Source organism: Fopius arisanus, unplaced genomic scaffold (assembly GCF_000806365.1).
Source record: "Fopius arisanus strain USDA-PBARC FA_bdor unplaced genomic scaffold, ASM80636v1 scaffold00005, whole genome shotgun sequence".
In the NCBI taxonomy this organism is placed as follows: Eukaryota; Metazoa; Arthropoda; class Insecta; order Hymenoptera; family Braconidae; genus Fopius; species Fopius arisanus.
Window position 1 is genome coordinate 1,633,445 of NW_011887744.1, and position 13,191 is coordinate 1,646,635.

Genomic DNA, 13,191 nt, shown 5'->3' on the forward strand with positions numbered 1-13,191 from the left:
AAAAAAAAGCGCATCCTTTAATAGACCCCGGGAAAAAATTCCCCTGGCGAATTTTTACGGAATTTACAGGACTTTTTCATGAACGCAAGTTTTTATGATAAAGATAATTTGGGGTTCGTTATACCTGGATTGAAGGGAAAAAATGACCGGAACTTACGCGTGTCTCTTGGAGCCGTCGGCTTAACTGGTGGCGCCATTGGCCTTTTTCTACCCGTTGGGGACTTAAATCTACATTTTTGTTTAATCTACCGCAGGAAGTGTTCATTGTCACAACGGGATGCCCATTGAACCACAAGCTGGTACACCAGTCAAGCCTCAACTAGAATCTAGGTACCAGTGAATATCCCCAGTAACAACGCAACGTACAACTAAAAATGAACTCTGACGTTTGACCAGAAAATATCCGGGTTCTGGGGTTTCCTGCACGTACCCGTTGCCACGATCTCCTTTTTCCGAATGATGGCTCCTGGTATACGTATGAGGGAGACCTTTTATGGTTCTCCATGCGTTTTAAGCCCTTCCAGATGCCGGAGATTCACGCGACGGACGTCTCAGGTACGGGACAGGCCATTTTAAGCCGAACCAAATGTTTCTAAAACGATTCCTTCTAATCTTTGAAATTTCAAATATTTTTTTTTTATCAGATAAGCCGGGTGTATCCATGAGGATCGGATTAATTTCCTTCTTGTTTTCCCCAGGGTAATATTCACCCAATCAAATTCAATTCATCGTCACTGCATTAAACATGTCCTGCCCGTTTTTTATCCAAATTAACGGTGTGTTTTTATTTTATGACGAATTGTCATATTTTATTGTCATATTTATAAATTTTAGTTTATAACAATTTTATTAGTAATTTATAATATTATAGATTTCGTATTAATTGAATATTTTTTTAATGGAAAACAATAAATTTATCCGAATTGCCCTGCGTTTTCCCAACTTTTCGAAAATTCGTACGACTTTAGAAAAAACACGGGGAAATTAGTGAAGGCTTGTGGAAACTTTGTGATTCGTTGAATAATGATAAAATGCAAAAGCGGTATTTTTTTGGGTGTATCAGACCCACAATTTGTCAGAAAATTCAAAAAATCTAATTTTGGATAAAAAACGGAGGTACATCACCTAATTCTTTTCAAACGTAAACATTTAATCCGCCAAATGACGTTTAATGATCATTATTATCAATAAAATGGTAGTTACTACATGAAAGATTGATGAGGTTATAAATTCCGAATTTGATCAGATGAACCAGGGAATTCCAAAATTATTAATTTCTCTTTTTAAAAAATTCTGCTGAAATCAAATTGAAAATTTGATTTGAAAATCAAACAGTTTAAAAATAGCAGATGAAATTTCTGCCTTTTTAGGAATTCACATTTCTAAGCCTTTCTCTATTTTCTAACGAAGATGAATTGTTTAGTGTATGGAGTATAATATTCTCAGATTGATATATTTGTTTTCCCCTGTACTCAATCACTCGCGGACGTTTCACAGACTCAATGTACACTTCTAGTAAATCGAACGAACGAAAAACGACATTTTTAAAGATTTCCGTTTATTTTCCTACCAGGCAAAAAAAATTTATTGCGCTCCGAATATTTATCTTGTTTATTATCACAGGGTAATTAAAATTTAATGGATAAAACTCATCGTCAACTCGTCACGTCAACGGTCCATTCATGTTTTAAATGTTTCAAATGTTTAATGTGAAAGATTTTTAGGGCACCTTTACGACTCTTCGAGTGGATAGAAAAATCCTCGCAATTCACACTCAAGTCCCTCCAGATTTCAAGAACATCTCTCAATGATGCATTGATGATGATTTACGATTTATTTCCTGATTTACCGCCTCAAACTGTGTCAATCCACTCGAAAACTCGCTTTTCATTTCCTTGGTTATTTTATATTCTGTTATGAATATCATTTCATGATTTATCAGTATCTCCTTTGTTGGGAAATAACTGGGACAATTACTCTCAGGTCATTCAGTAGGAAAAATAGAGATCATTGGGATACCTGTTGTTACATTGCACCCAAGGTCACAATGAGAACTTCAATATTGATTCAGAAAATATACGAAATCTGGCGTCGCGCAGGTCGAGGGGATAAGGGGCTTTTCAATGTTTTTATTTAGTCTGGAATCCAGGCGATTTAGAGATTTTCCGATCATTCAGTCGATTTCACTCAATCAATTGCAATCAAATAAATAATTTTTTGCTGTCTACTCGGATAACAATAACCACGGCATTTGCTCCAATTTTTTTACTAAATAATTTCGCGGATTGTACTAGCACTGAGTAATTTACCCAATAATTACTGATGAAAAATATTATTCTGCGGGATTCGCAGGTTTCGACTGCTTAATTAGAAAACTTAAGCTTTGTATTTATTCATTTTATTACATTTGCCGGTTTTTTTTTATTACTGCTGGTTCGCGAAATATCCGGTGCTAAATATTCCACGGAAATTTTTAATTTTTATGCAAATTGTCAACAATTTTCAATGAAGTCTTCTCGATAGAAAAATGTAAAAAAAAATAAATTTGAGTTTTCCACGACGGGACAGTGGCGCTTTTCGTTTAAATATTCCGAGATCGATTCCCTTTTTTCTTTTTATATGAGGATTATGTCTTTTTGAATTTTACAAGATACCTGTCCTATTTCCCGGTGAACCGGATACAATATTTTCGCACATCAGGGCCCTAGTTTTGAATAAAGAGGAAAGTAATGCGGATATTGCTGCAACCAATTGTCGATAAAATATCGGGGCGAATGGTGAAGTTACCGAGGAAATATTCAGACATCTACTTTATCGGTAGTTGTTTTAAAATTCAAAGATACGTAACTCATGAACGGTAAATTCGAACCTCAAGTTGTGGATGGACGAAGCAGATGGCAGTCACTGGCTCTTCAAGCCCGAAATTTTCAAATTAAATTCGTCCAGCATCCCAAACATCTGTCTTATCTTTTACGACTGCCGTCTTCTGTACCTCACGTGTTTCCCTCTTTTTATCGCGATAAGCCCACATTCCAATTTTCCCACTGAACCGAGACAAAGAAGCCAGATGCGCTAATTTACAACTTCCGGTTTTCAAAATCTGGTGAACCTCCAAAAATTCTTGTGATTTCACACTATCATTTCGTATTCTTCCCAAATAATTATAATCATATCAATAATTATCGGATTGATTCGCCCAATAGTTCCACTTTCACCTCAATTTTTTAATTTTTATCTATCTGACACAAGTGATAATGGGTTTTATTTATAAATAATCCGAGGAATTGTTCAAACGAATGAAACTTTGACGCAAATCTATTCCGGCTGATGCGTACGGCATTTAACAAACGATCGTACAAGATTAAAAAATTCGTAACGACGCCGTTAAAAGACAACTAGAACTTGCAAGATGGCCACAGCTGGTGCTCCGTTCCCGTTTGGACCACCGAGAAGGGGATGAAATACAACGGGTAATATCACTCTGCCCCATCAATTCCCCCATCGCTGGATTTCACCCCAAAATATAAACAATACTTCACGAAAAAACAAACAGCATTCCTAAAAAATACCTCCTCGCTAGAAATAACACTTCCTCAAGCTGTTCTAATCTTCCTACTCCATCAATAAACAATCAGAACCCATTCATATTCCACTGAAGTTGGAAAATCACATCTACGATAAATTCTGAAAGGACGAAAATTTTCAACTCCAAATGAACTCAATGAATATCTTAATTAATTCATTATTTCATTACCCACGAAGTTTGATAAGCGTGCGATCATTTTTTTGTGGTTTTTTTTTTAAGTTTTATGAATTTTTGAGAAGTCCCGGAAAAACGAAAGGGAGTTATTGATTATGACATTTTGGGAGTCATTATAATAATCATAATCATAATGATAAAATGCGACTGATGAAATATAATAAAACGATAAAATGTGGATTTTGTCGCGTCAATTTAATCGACAATTTATTAGAAAATTGAAAAAAATCGGAGATCATGATTAAAAGGTGCAGAACATCCTGAAGATGGTAACCGGCAGACAACTTCAACATTGCGGTCCTACCAAATAAATTGTTTATAGCTTTTCCTGTGCCTTCGAACTGAGTGTAAAATTATGCTCTCCGGCACACCAAGCGCATCCCAGATTCACACACGTTGAAACATTACGTTTTCTCAAATATCCCGAAGACCTCGGATGCCACGAGATGCTCAACCAATAATTTGATCAATTTTAATGCGAGAAAACCCATTGAAATGGCGAGAATTTTTTTTTACGAAATTTTGACTGACGAGGGAATTTTTTCGAAACTTCAAACTTGATGAAGAATCCATTACCATTGAAAAATGTATAATAAATAATAAAAAATAATAAATAATAAAAAATAATAAAATAAAAATTGGACCGGTTGAATTATTATTATTATTTAGGAATTTTGTGGACTGACAAGTTGCATTTGGTTTTTATTTGAGGGGGAGGGTGGATCCACTATTTAAGACCTCTTCATCCCCCAGATATCTCCCCCCAGACTGCATGTTTCAGTGTTTTGATAAGATTGTAAACAATTTAGAACTACTGTAACTCGTTGATGCTGTCATCGAGCTACCAGGGGAGTGCGTCCTCGAAAGAAGAGGAACTTCGTTGGGGAGATTTTCGAGACGAGTGCTAAAAGCCAGTGGATCATAACCAGGATACCACGCTGCGAGTAAACAGACCTTAAGAGGCCCCCGGGACTTTCCATAAACAGAATTAAATTTTTAATTCTCGGTTAATGATTCACGGTGTTCTATACGCAATGGGGATGAAGATGGTGAGGTAGGGCGAGGAGAGGATGTTATTTGGAATTGGAGAAAATGAATCGATTCAAGAGGCCTCAAAACTTTGCACGCTTTCCAAAATAGCTGAGATCGTGTAAACATCGTCTTATTTCGGATTCGTTCTTCCCCTCGAATGAAACTGCGGTTCTAACTTGCTATAGTGACCAGAAAGAAACACTCACCAGACGCTACTCAGTCGTTTTGAGAGCAAGGCATTTATAATTAAAACATGATATTTTCAATTGTTGGAAAATTCAAAGACTACTCGGTTTATCACTCCTAAAGTGTAACCCGCGGCAACAAAATTGTGGAACCACCGAAAATTCATTGTAATGTTCTCAGAAAATAACTCTTCTCAACTTTACCCCTTTTCTCTATAAATAATTCATGTATCCTCAATAATATTAATGAAATAATAAATATTGCTATCGAAAAATTCTGAATTATCTCGTTTTTGATTTTTAAGTTGTCATAATTGTGAATCGATTCTTTCAAATTTCTAAAGTTTTGTCAATTTATGCAAAAGTTTACTGCGGATGTACGAAAATTCTTGAAGACACTGAATAATTTTATAATTAAATTCAATTAGATTAGCTGGATGAGTTGAATTTTACTGAGAAATGTTACTTTGAAAAAATACCCAGGAATTAGGGGATGAGACATTGACTAATTGATGCGGATAATGGACCACGATAATGCAAACATGAGAAATGAATTTATTTTTGTTCGATGATGGAAGGTTGTTCGGGGGTAACTAGCGATGTTTGAGGGTAACATTTGAATATGAAAAGTTGAAAAATCAAAGGGAATGAATGACACTGAGGGACACCATAGGGTTTGTGTACCAGACGTGTACGATCAGTGGTATAAAATGACGGATATCGTGTAAACAGCGTTGTCGGCGCGTCTGATGGCTTCCTGGGTGGCCCCGACGTTTTTCCCTCAACTCTCAACGAGAGCTGCACCATCACGTGCTATCCAGAGCCACGAGGCACTAACCTTCCTCTGCTTCCTCCCAATCAAATTAAAATCCAAAAAGAATTACACGAGAAGAAATCACGAAATAGTCATTTACGTGACAAGCTCTAAAAAAATTGATCACCTGGTGAGCGCGTGGTGATGGCCGTTCCGAAAAAATTACTGTATCACATATTATTAATATTAATTTTTATAATTTTAAGACAACTTTAAATTCATAATAAATAATCTCAAACGGCTAGATAACTTTTGCCAAGCTCACGGAGGGAAATATTTTAATCGCTTACCGATTACGAAATCGATTTGGAAAATTTAAAGGACAGATTTAAATTATCGTAATTTTTCACTAATAATTCAAATAGAAATGACGGGAAGCCGCAGAAAAATTTCGTTACTGCAGATAAAATTACGTGACAGTTCAAATTTTCCTACAGCTACATTTCGATCCGGAATTACGGAAAAGGTACGTAATTTTTATTGAATAATAGACGATCCAGGAAAAGTGGATAATTTTATTAGAGATCGATGCCCTCAAGAATCGAGCGATGGCATTAAGATGGGAAAATGAGAACTTTCTTTTTGAGATAGAGATAAGAACCACTTGAGGCAATCCCGGGGCTGAACCAATCTCGAAGGCGTAACGGTAAACAGAAGCTTTCCACCCTTGAGGCCCTGGGGGTAGTCCCAGAAGAAAGAACAAGTGGGTGGACCAGAAACATCTCAAGATGTTTCGAAAATTCCTCAACCCCTTACACCACACGCAGACGCCTATCACATAAATTTTCACAAGTGCTCGGAGACCCCCAGCGACAATTTTTTTTATCAACAGACAAACCCATAATTCAATCCACGAAATAAAAATAATTAAACAGCAAGAAAGGGTTAATACAAATGACTGGAAAATCCTGGAATTTTCGAGGATTCGAGAGAAAATCGTTAAACCAAACGTAATTCAATAAGAAAAACCTATTTTTTGAGGAACATGTAACTGAAGTTTAAGTTCGTATAAAACAGTATAAAAATTGTTATAATTATCCACTGGCTTCCAGTGTATTTCGGTGTATTTTAATATTTCGAGTTTTTATGAATTCTTTCCCTCCGGATTTTATTTTGACGTTTTCTCGGATCATTCGATGATACAGACTAAATACTGCACAAGGCCCTAAACATGCGCCCTGTCACCTCTCTCTCATCACATTACTCCTGGCAACCCAAACAAACCCAAATTCAACGATCTGAAGAAAGAGAAGTGTTTCATGTCCTGAGAACAAGAGCCCCAGAGAAAGAGAAGAATTAAATCCCTCTTAGTATCTAATCTTTGAATATCTCTATGACGTCTTTGTGTCATTCGAGCCGACATGACACCCCGTGAAAAATAAACAGGACTCTTTCAATCGGTTCCTCATTGACGTGAGTCACTCAAGAAAAAGATGCGAAATATTCTGCCGACAGTTGTATCAATTATCGTTCAATTTTTATCACTCGACAATTATCCCACACTACACAGGAAAAAAAACATTTTTTTTCCAATTCCGAAAAACTAAATAACCGACCGATTTTTCGGATGGCTGTTAAAAAAGGCTTATGTATAGTTTATGTATAATAAAAAGTTTATCAATAAAAATGGTCTATTTTTATTTAATAAAAAAAAACCATTCGTAATGTATTTATGAATTAATCCTTCATCAAATATCCTTTTAGCAATTTCAATTTAAAAAATGTAATAAACTCATTTTTTATCATTTCAATCCGTCTTTGAATAATGTCTGGGCAAAAATTTCGTTCTCTCATTTCGGAGGTATAAACTGGAATCTGTCAAAACGAAAAGCTGCAAAAATGCACTTCCAACAACTTCCAACTCCACAACTGGAATATTAATTAATCAAATAACGAACTAACATAGATGAGCCATTGAAAATGCCATAAAGCCCGAGATGTACCTCGAGAACTCGTCAATTGGTCCCTAGATCCCTGCACGTCAACAAACCGAACCACTCGTACATGAGAATTAACCGAATCCCCTCCCACAGGCGTCACCAACGAGTAAAGCCACACCCCAGCATCATCGGAATCGTCTCCTCATCCGATCATCTTGGTCCACCAGTCATCCGTAAAGCTTACACGCGACACTTCCTCTCCCAGTGCCCCATCCAAACAAATCCATAATTGATCCAATACACCCCAAACCCCCAAACAGTTTACACAATCCACTCTCCCATGTAAACAATCTCCACCGAGAGCGTTGAACCCGTGGTATCACCAGAGACAAGAGAAAAAAAAAACAAGAAAAAAAGATGTGCTCCCTGTGACGAGTCAAACAGTGAATAAATCCGCCCCAATGTATGACAATTACCTAAACTCAAAAATGAAGAACGATGTGGAATCACCAGTACTTCATCTCCACGACCACCTGACATCATCATCGAGTGCTCTCGCCTCCAGGACAGGCTCAAGTGTGATGTCATTGTCCCAGAGTGATCCCCTAGTGACAAATTCCACCGAGACCCCACGAAAGCCCGGTGCACGTCGCCAGGAGAAGCCCCCATACTCCTACATAGCCCTGATTGTCATGGCAATCCAATCGAGCCCCGACAAACGCCTGACCCTATCCGAGATCTACACATTTCTCCAACAGCGATTTCCCTTCTTCCGAGGTGCCTACCAAGGCTGGAAGAACTCGGTGCGACACAACCTGAGCCTCAACGAGTGTTTCATCAAGTTGCCCAAGGGCCTGGGAAGACCAGGAAAGGGTCACTACTGGACAATTGATCCAGCTAGTGAATATATGTTCGAGGAGGGAAGTTTTCGTCGGAGACCCAGGGGATTCAGGAGGAAATGTCAAGCACTCAAGCCCCAATACTCTCAATATTTTACACCTGGAGCACCCATGACTGTTGGTGGGGTACAGCCACCTGGTTATGACAACATCAGTGGAGCTAGTGTTGATTATCCTAATGGATATCAGAATCAGTATCAGAATTATCAGGAGTATGCATCGATGTATGGGACAGCCGGTGGAACTGTTCCAGAGTGGAGTTCATATCCTGAGACGTACAAACCCCCACCTCCACCCATTGCCGAGGTGACGTACAAAACGACGGAAGTCACTTATAAAACTGGTGAAACATCGTTGTACAGAAATGGAGAGATTGCCTTCAAGAATGAGCCGTACGTCAGGAGTCAGGGGGATCAACTGTCTTACAGACCCAATGACGTATTTTTGAGTAAGGAACACAATCAGGGACAGGAGGGAGGGGGGTACAAGACGGAGAGTGATCAGGAGGGAATCATGAGCTGTAATTACAAGTGTGGAACTGGTGGACAGCCGCAGATATCACAGCATCCGCAGGATTATTATGTTGGATATGGGCTTGGGGGTAATTGTGGGAATATTAATGTTGCTGCTATGAGGAGTCTTCAGGCACACACTGGGGGAAGTAGTCCCATTGGAAATATCAGCTCGCCCTATAGTGAATGCCCTACACCTGCTAATGATCATGGTACGTAATTGCTATTTATTATTTTCACTCTCGACTGCTTATGGACACTCGTTGGAAAATTACACTTGCAATTTTCGAGTTTAAAAAACGGAAATTTTTCAGAATTCTTCATTGACGAGTCATTTAGGCTCTTGAATGCTCTGGCAATTCTGTGTTTTCAGGGTGAGCAATAATTTTCCTGAATTTTCGATCTAGTGAAAATTCAAGGTTTAGTGAAGAATAAATCAACCATTTCACGTGAAAAACTCAATTTTCGAGAATTTCGGAAAATTGGGAATTTAGTGAATTTTCAATTGAAATTGAATTAAAACTCATATGATTAAAAATTCAGATCATGGATGACTGTGACTGAAATTTCAAGTCAAATTATTGAGAACCAATCGAAGAGCCGAAATTTGGAGTTTTAAATTGTTCTCTCCGACAAAAATTCAGGAATTGAATTTTCGGAGGGAAATCTCATGGATGAAAAAATGATGGAAAAAAAGAGTCAAGAGGATAATAAATTTTTCCAACGGTTCTGAGGGAACTAATGCTGTCGCCATAGTTTGGTATTCATTTCTATTTTGAAATGTGTAATACGATAGCATAATACGATGTCCCTGCGAAAAGGGTGGAATCCACCAGGCACGACCTGTTGTGGTGCAGGTCTCGTACCACCCATAGAGACTAGACTAAATGTGTTGACTTTTACGAGGGTCAATTTTCCATGGCTGTCGAGAAGGATCGGCAAGGACTCAACGACGCCGGGCCATGTGGGAAAAATGAGAAAATTTTATGGGTTCAATGGGCGCCGGCCTACTAACACAACATTAAACCGTCATATCCCTTTACTTGTCAATTAAATTCCTTAAAAATTCCCGGTTTTTCATCATTCCCGACAAATTTTTAAAGGAATTGACACGAATAATATATTTTTTTTCGCATTAAATCATTTACTGACTCCCACAATGAAAAAAAAAACTTTAAAAATACTGACAAAATCCAAATATGATATATATCAAGTCAATCCTATCATCTACTCCTATTATCCGATTTTTAATTTAAATTATTGAATTATTATGATTGAAAAAACTTATGCAGGTCATTGAAAATTTTGTTACGTTATCCAGTATTATTTGTTATGTAAATTGGAGTCTTCCTCAAGTGTCTCAAAATTGTTTATTAATGTTGCGAGTTCGACGACTCGATTCAGTGAAACGGAAGAACGTCGTCTTCTGAAACCGACGGGACATGACAGGGACTATTAGCTCCGGTGACAGTTAGCTTTTTAACGCACTCAACACGTGTCAACCGAGTCTCAAAAATCATCATCAACGTCACAAACATCCCTAAGAAAACTACAATGAATTAAAAACTCAATTCACGGAACGAGCTGTCGACAAAATCACGATTTTTCTGGTTCTAGGGGTGAAATTATAGTGCTTTGAGAAATATCCCCCCCAATCGCTTGCGCCAAATTTTTTTAACACCTTCATTGTTAATTAACTATACAAGTTATTAAACAATTGAATAAAAACAACGAAAAAAAATTCCAAACGATGTATGGAAACGAGAAGTAGTTTAGATTCACGGAGGATTTTAAATTTCATCGGAGTTCTCTGTTGTGATACGAAAATCGGCATCTAATTATGAAAGTGGTAAAAAAAATCGTTCTTTTGTAAACTCATATTGCCTAAGTAGTCACACTCAACCAAGTGCGATCACGGGCCATCTATCATCAAAATGTTTATAAATTCGATAAACAACGCGTTCTTTAATCCACTCTTGCCAGTCGAGAGTGCCTTTAAACCCCGATTATATATTCGTTAATTCGGTAGCGAGTAATTTTTTTCCTCAATAGAAGATTGAAAGAAATATCCTATTCTAATCCTGTTCTGAACAGTAAACTAATAAAATATATCGGAACTCGGTGAATCCTGTTCTCCAGTGGAACCACGGCGCCAGTTATATTTTGTTATATGAAATCAATTTCATATAACACATTCGCCTGAATTTTTAATACTATTCCTCGCGTTTCCCTGTCGCTCGCGAATCGCAAATATCAATCGGGCAATGAAAAAAAATGAAATTCAATTTCTAGTGACTCACGATTTCTCCTCGTTTCCTTGTGGTCGTTGAAGACTCTTGTGCTCGCACTTCACTTCTGAAAAAAAGGAAACCAGAATATTCACTGAATCATTGTAAGAAAGAAATAAAGAACGAATAGACTCGTATTCATTTCCGGAAATTATGCTCAATTTTACTGTAACTAGAGAGATTCATGTTTGAATGGAGCTATTGAATCATAAATCGTAGCAAACACCTAAACCTGTCGTCAAAAATTTCGTTTATTTTTATTTCCATGCATCGTGTCCACTTCTTGATTTTAAATTAGGGGAATCATGGCCAATAAATTGATAATGCCTGTTTGAGGAGGTACTCGAGGCCTAGAGACAACTTTAGTAAAAGAGAGAAAAGGGACAGGAGTCAAGTGTTTTCGTACTTGAGCGATCAACTTGAAAACATGGACCTCTCTAGGGGTATCGTTTTTTTATCGTAATCTCCGGAGATTGCGTGTGGTCCTCTCAAAATTGTAGTGATGGATAAAAGTGAAAGCAGAATGGAGAAGCCGAATTTAATAAAATTCCTAGAGAAATAATTTTGCTCATTTATTTGCTTGCAGGGTTGAGAATCCAGAGCTGCAATTCGAGTTCCAACAGCTCGGGTGGAGCTTTAGTGGAGCGAAAACCCTCGTACCTTGGGCATACCCCAAGCTCTGTATATTTTATCTAATGAAATAGCAGAAGCCATCGATACGAATCATCTCACCAAAAACTCAATGCCAAATTCGATGCAAAGATGTACCAAAAACGAGTGCCTATTTATATTCATTCATCAGCCTTAACTAAAGAAAAATCTACTATTGTATTAAGACTATTAAGGATTAAGGAATTAAGGAGAGATCATCTGTTCTGCAGAATAAAAATATTGTTTGCTAAAAAATATTCACTTTTCTTTGAGCTTTGAGAGATAAGGAAATAATGTGGTAACACGTTGCATCCAGACGTGCAGCCGAGTATTTGTACGAGACCCAGAATCACCCAGAGGTCGTAAAAAACGTGGTAGCACGTGGGATGGGTACATAAGGGGGTAGTTTCACGTGGTGGTCACTCCAGTTGTTCAAACATTCGGATTCTCCGAGGTTGAGGGAGAATCTAGGCTCAAGGACACGAAATTGTATTTTTTCTTTCATAAAAAAATTGTTATTGACCGAGCAATTGATGATTTTCCATAATTCCTCAACGTCGTTTGAACGCTTGATTAAATTCACAACTAAATAAATCGAATCGCTGATACTTTTGATGGATAATTAGTAAAAATTTAATTCAGTGAATTCTATAATTAATAGGGTAATTTTCTCACCTCGTTATCTCCTCGTATCATCGCACCACGGTTTCTTTCTCACATCGTTTTTTTTTTTCACATTGATATTTACACGATAAATTAAACATCACGACACAATCTGCAACGGCTGAAGGCATGTGGCGTACGTTGGCAACACGAAGCAGATTCCAGCGGTACGGCAAACAGATCTCAGAACCATTTAATTTCCCATTAATTCATCCACCACACCCACAGGCCTCAGCATCTATTTTCCCTGAAACATCACACGAGAGATATATGAGACTTGACAAATAGGTCTCGTAGGTCAGTACGAAATAATTCCAGAGATACTCGGGTGTGACCGTTTTTTATGGAGAGAAATAAATAGATAAGTGGTAGTGCGTTAACTTTGGAGGATCGTCATGACGTGCAAGCGGAGCCACTCAACGATCCTGATGACAGCCCCACAACACTGTCATCCATTCTCTACCTCTCTACCTATTTTTCCAAATTTAATATTCTGTATCCACAAAA

General features: G+C 37.7%; 1 protein-coding gene and 1 long non-coding RNA gene across 3 annotated transcripts in view; one reads left to right on the top strand and one right to left on the bottom strand.

The window, feature by feature from the left end:
• Positions 1 to 13,191, bottom strand: part of LOC105273451 (uncharacterized) — a 57,639-nt gene that overhangs the window by 29,479 nt on the left and 14,969 nt on the right. For both annotated transcript variants that reach the window (XR_892902.1, XR_892901.1), the window contains exons 3-4: positions 12,697 to 12,931; positions 11,383 to 11,437 (exon numbers count right to left, since the gene is read on the bottom strand). This is a non-coding gene — a long non-coding RNA (uncharacterized lncRNA). The remainder of the gene's footprint in view (positions 1 to 11,382; positions 11,438 to 12,696; positions 12,932 to 13,191) is intronic.
• LOC105273448 (forkhead box protein B1) lies at positions 7,917 to 12,244 on the top strand. Its single transcript, XM_011315893.1, has 2 exons — positions 7,917 to 9,294; positions 11,957 to 12,244. Exons 1-2 carry the CDS (start codon positions 8,133 to 8,135, stop codon positions 12,064 to 12,066), a joined length of 1,272 nt encoding a protein of 423 aa, XP_011314195.1. The 5' UTR covers positions 7,917 to 8,132; the 3' UTR covers positions 12,067 to 12,244.